At 39.9% G+C, this 2,725-nt stretch overlaps 1 protein-coding gene across 1 annotated transcript in view; it reads left to right on the forward strand.

Moving 5' to 3' along the window:
* Positions 1 to 158: 158 nt before the first annotated feature.
* The window catches only part of LOC6551818, a 59,389-nt gene continuing 56,822 nt past the window's right edge, over positions 159 to 2,725 (forward strand). The window contains exons 1-3 of the mRNA XM_001979589.3: positions 159 to 487; positions 1,703 to 2,316; positions 2,630 to 2,710. Coding sequence (XP_001979625.2) covers positions 358 to 487; positions 1,703 to 2,316; positions 2,630 to 2,710 — 825 coding nt within the window. The 5' untranslated portion in view covers positions 159 to 357. The remainder of the gene's footprint in view (positions 488 to 1,702; positions 2,317 to 2,629; positions 2,711 to 2,725) is intronic.

A 2,725-nucleotide genomic window follows, 5' to 3' on the forward strand; every position in this document is an offset into this window, starting at 1 on the left:
GCAAAAGTAAGTATACTATCTAATTCAACAGCTTTTTCAACGATATATTCGAATATTCTTTAAAAAAACATTTTTGAACTATTCACAATCGCTACTGGTCCCACTTTTACTGAGATGTACCCAGTGGAGCTAACTGTTCCCATTTTTGATAACATGGCAGAGTATTCGATATTTCCCGTAGCAAGCTTATCGATACTGGCGTCGACGACTTGCCATCACCATCTGTCTCTTCCTTTTTGGCGGCGTGATTGGAAGAATATTTTTCGTTTAACAACTTGGACTTATTTTGTAGTTAAATAAAAGTGTAGTCGTAAAAATAAAGTGTTTTCCGGCGGATCGTGCTGAGTTTTGATCAAAATGATTGCCGACGACAGCGGAATAAGGCACTTCGATCGCAAGTTTGTGGCGTCCCATCTGCAGAATCTTCTGCGCTGCCCAAAATGTACAAACTGTTTTACTTACTCGTTCAATAAGAACCAAGGAGAAGGTGAGTGCTCTACTTTATGGCATAGCGATTTCGCCAATTTAGTTGGCTTTCTTAATTCATAACTTTTTATACCGTGGGGCTGAAAACGCTACGTTTTTGCAAATGCTCCGTCTCTCAATGAACAGTGTTGCCAGCATGAAAAGCTGGACAAGTTCAGTCAGGAAGAATAGAAAAGAATAAGAGAAGAAAGTAAAGAAGAATAGTAAAAAACATATATTGAAGTGGTGGTGGCAGCTTAAAATCTTTCTTGTTATTACATTGAAGTATTTATTCTTTCATTGAAATTATTAAAGAAAACAGAAGCCAAAGTCAAGTCTGCATCACCGTTTCGTTTTGGAGGTACTCAAATTACTGCAGAAGTTTTTCAGTTCTCTTTGACATGTTCTTCTAAACAGTCGTACAATAAGTTCACAAATGGTACGTACATACATACATACATAAGCACATGTTTATGAATACATACATAAGCACATGCTTATGAATGTTTTTGTGTAGGTGGTAAAAACGCTGAAGTTACTATGCGTTGACAAATTGACAAATACACATGCATATATGTATACATACACAAGTACATGTTTATGAATGTTTTTGTTTAGCTAATAAAAAACCCTTTTTACACTTATTCGTGAATCATGGACCAATTTCTATGAAATCTAGTGATGATTTTAATACTGGTACTTTATAGGGATTCAACGATGTGATAACCCATCACAGAAGCTGCAAAAAATCGTTACTATTTGAGGTAGATAAACACTGCTGTTTTATTTATGTTCACTTTTATTAGCAAATCATTACCAAATGCATGCCCTTTCCACTTTTTAATCGGAAAATCTTCAGCAAGACATTCTGCCGAATGTAGTGTAATTTTCATTAATTTTTTTAAGAAGCCTTATCCGCTGTTACGGATTTTGTGGTGTTATTGAATTGTAGAAATGCTGGGAACATATGTATGTATGTATGTACGTATATGAAGGTACACTGAAAGTATGGAATTTTCCATACTACAAATACTACTTTTATGATCGCCTAAAAAACGAAAGCTAATTGCAAATTACATATCCTCGTGCAAATATGTCCAAAAATTAGATTTATCGCGTGGGACAAATTTATTAAATGTAAGATCCAAGTTAATATTAAAAATCTCGTGTTTTGGGAGTACCGATTTTGGAAGACAATTTGACAAACCCATACTTAAAATATGCTCTTAACCAACAGAAAGTTATCGTCCCTTTCTACTGGCATGTGGTCATAGTCTCTGCGAGAGCTGCTTGTGGAGCGATCGGCGGGATCCGAAGTGCGCCGTGTGCCAGTGTCCTGCTCCTCCCACGATCATGGCCAGGAGTCCGGCCAGCAAGTCGTCCGCCAATATGCGCGACTACTACGAACTGAACTACCACGTGCTTGGTGAGACCAGCAGCCTCAGTTGCTTCCGCCGATTCGCCACGGACTCAGCAAACCAATCGCTGAGCCTCAGCTCGATCAGCAAGGAGATTGTCCAGTCCGCCAAGTGCAGCGAGTGCGGAAATGCCATTGCCAGCGGAGAGTGCAGGCGGTGCAATGCCTTCTACTGCCGCCGTTGCTTCGATGCCGTCCACAATCACAGTCGCGTGCTAAAGTCGCACGTTTTCCACAAGTCAACGGATCTGGGCACTATCTCCAGCAAGGGACTGCAAGTGGGCGATCAGTACTTCACATTGCCGGGTCAGAACCTTTGCTTTCAGCACCGAATGCTGAAAGACAAGTACTGTGTGCAGTGCCACCGATCCCACTGCCGAAGTTGCTCCAACATATATCATGGCGGGCACCGCATACGGCCGCTGGTCGAGATTGTTAGTAAAATTCTTGCACTATTGTCATTCCTCTCTTGTGTATATTTGCTTATTTCAATGTTGTTCACTCGATTTCAAAGATTTAATTACGCGAGTTTCGAAACCTGCCGCGTCAATGGCTAGAATACAAACTTACAAGCTTCAGAAATCATGATTAACATGTATCCTTAAATCCTGTAATTTGTGCACTACCATTGGCAGTCCCAATTTTAAATAACTCATGTAATCCAATGTTTAATAAGATACATTATATCTGCTAAATCAAATTTATGAAACCCTAATCTTATTGCTTCTATTCGGATTTCCTCCACAGAATCAGCGCTATGCTTCCGAGATTCCAACATCTTTAAACTCACTCAACTCGGCCCTTTTAAATATCGTGAATGGCAAGGAGGTGAGTGCCAAGATC

This window comes from Drosophila erecta, unplaced genomic scaffold, assembly GCF_003286155.1.
Source record: "Drosophila erecta strain 14021-0224.00,06,07 unplaced genomic scaffold, DereRS2 tig00000000-arrow-pilon, whole genome shotgun sequence".
Classification (NCBI taxonomy): domain Eukaryota; kingdom Metazoa; phylum Arthropoda; class Insecta; order Diptera; family Drosophilidae; genus Drosophila; species Drosophila erecta.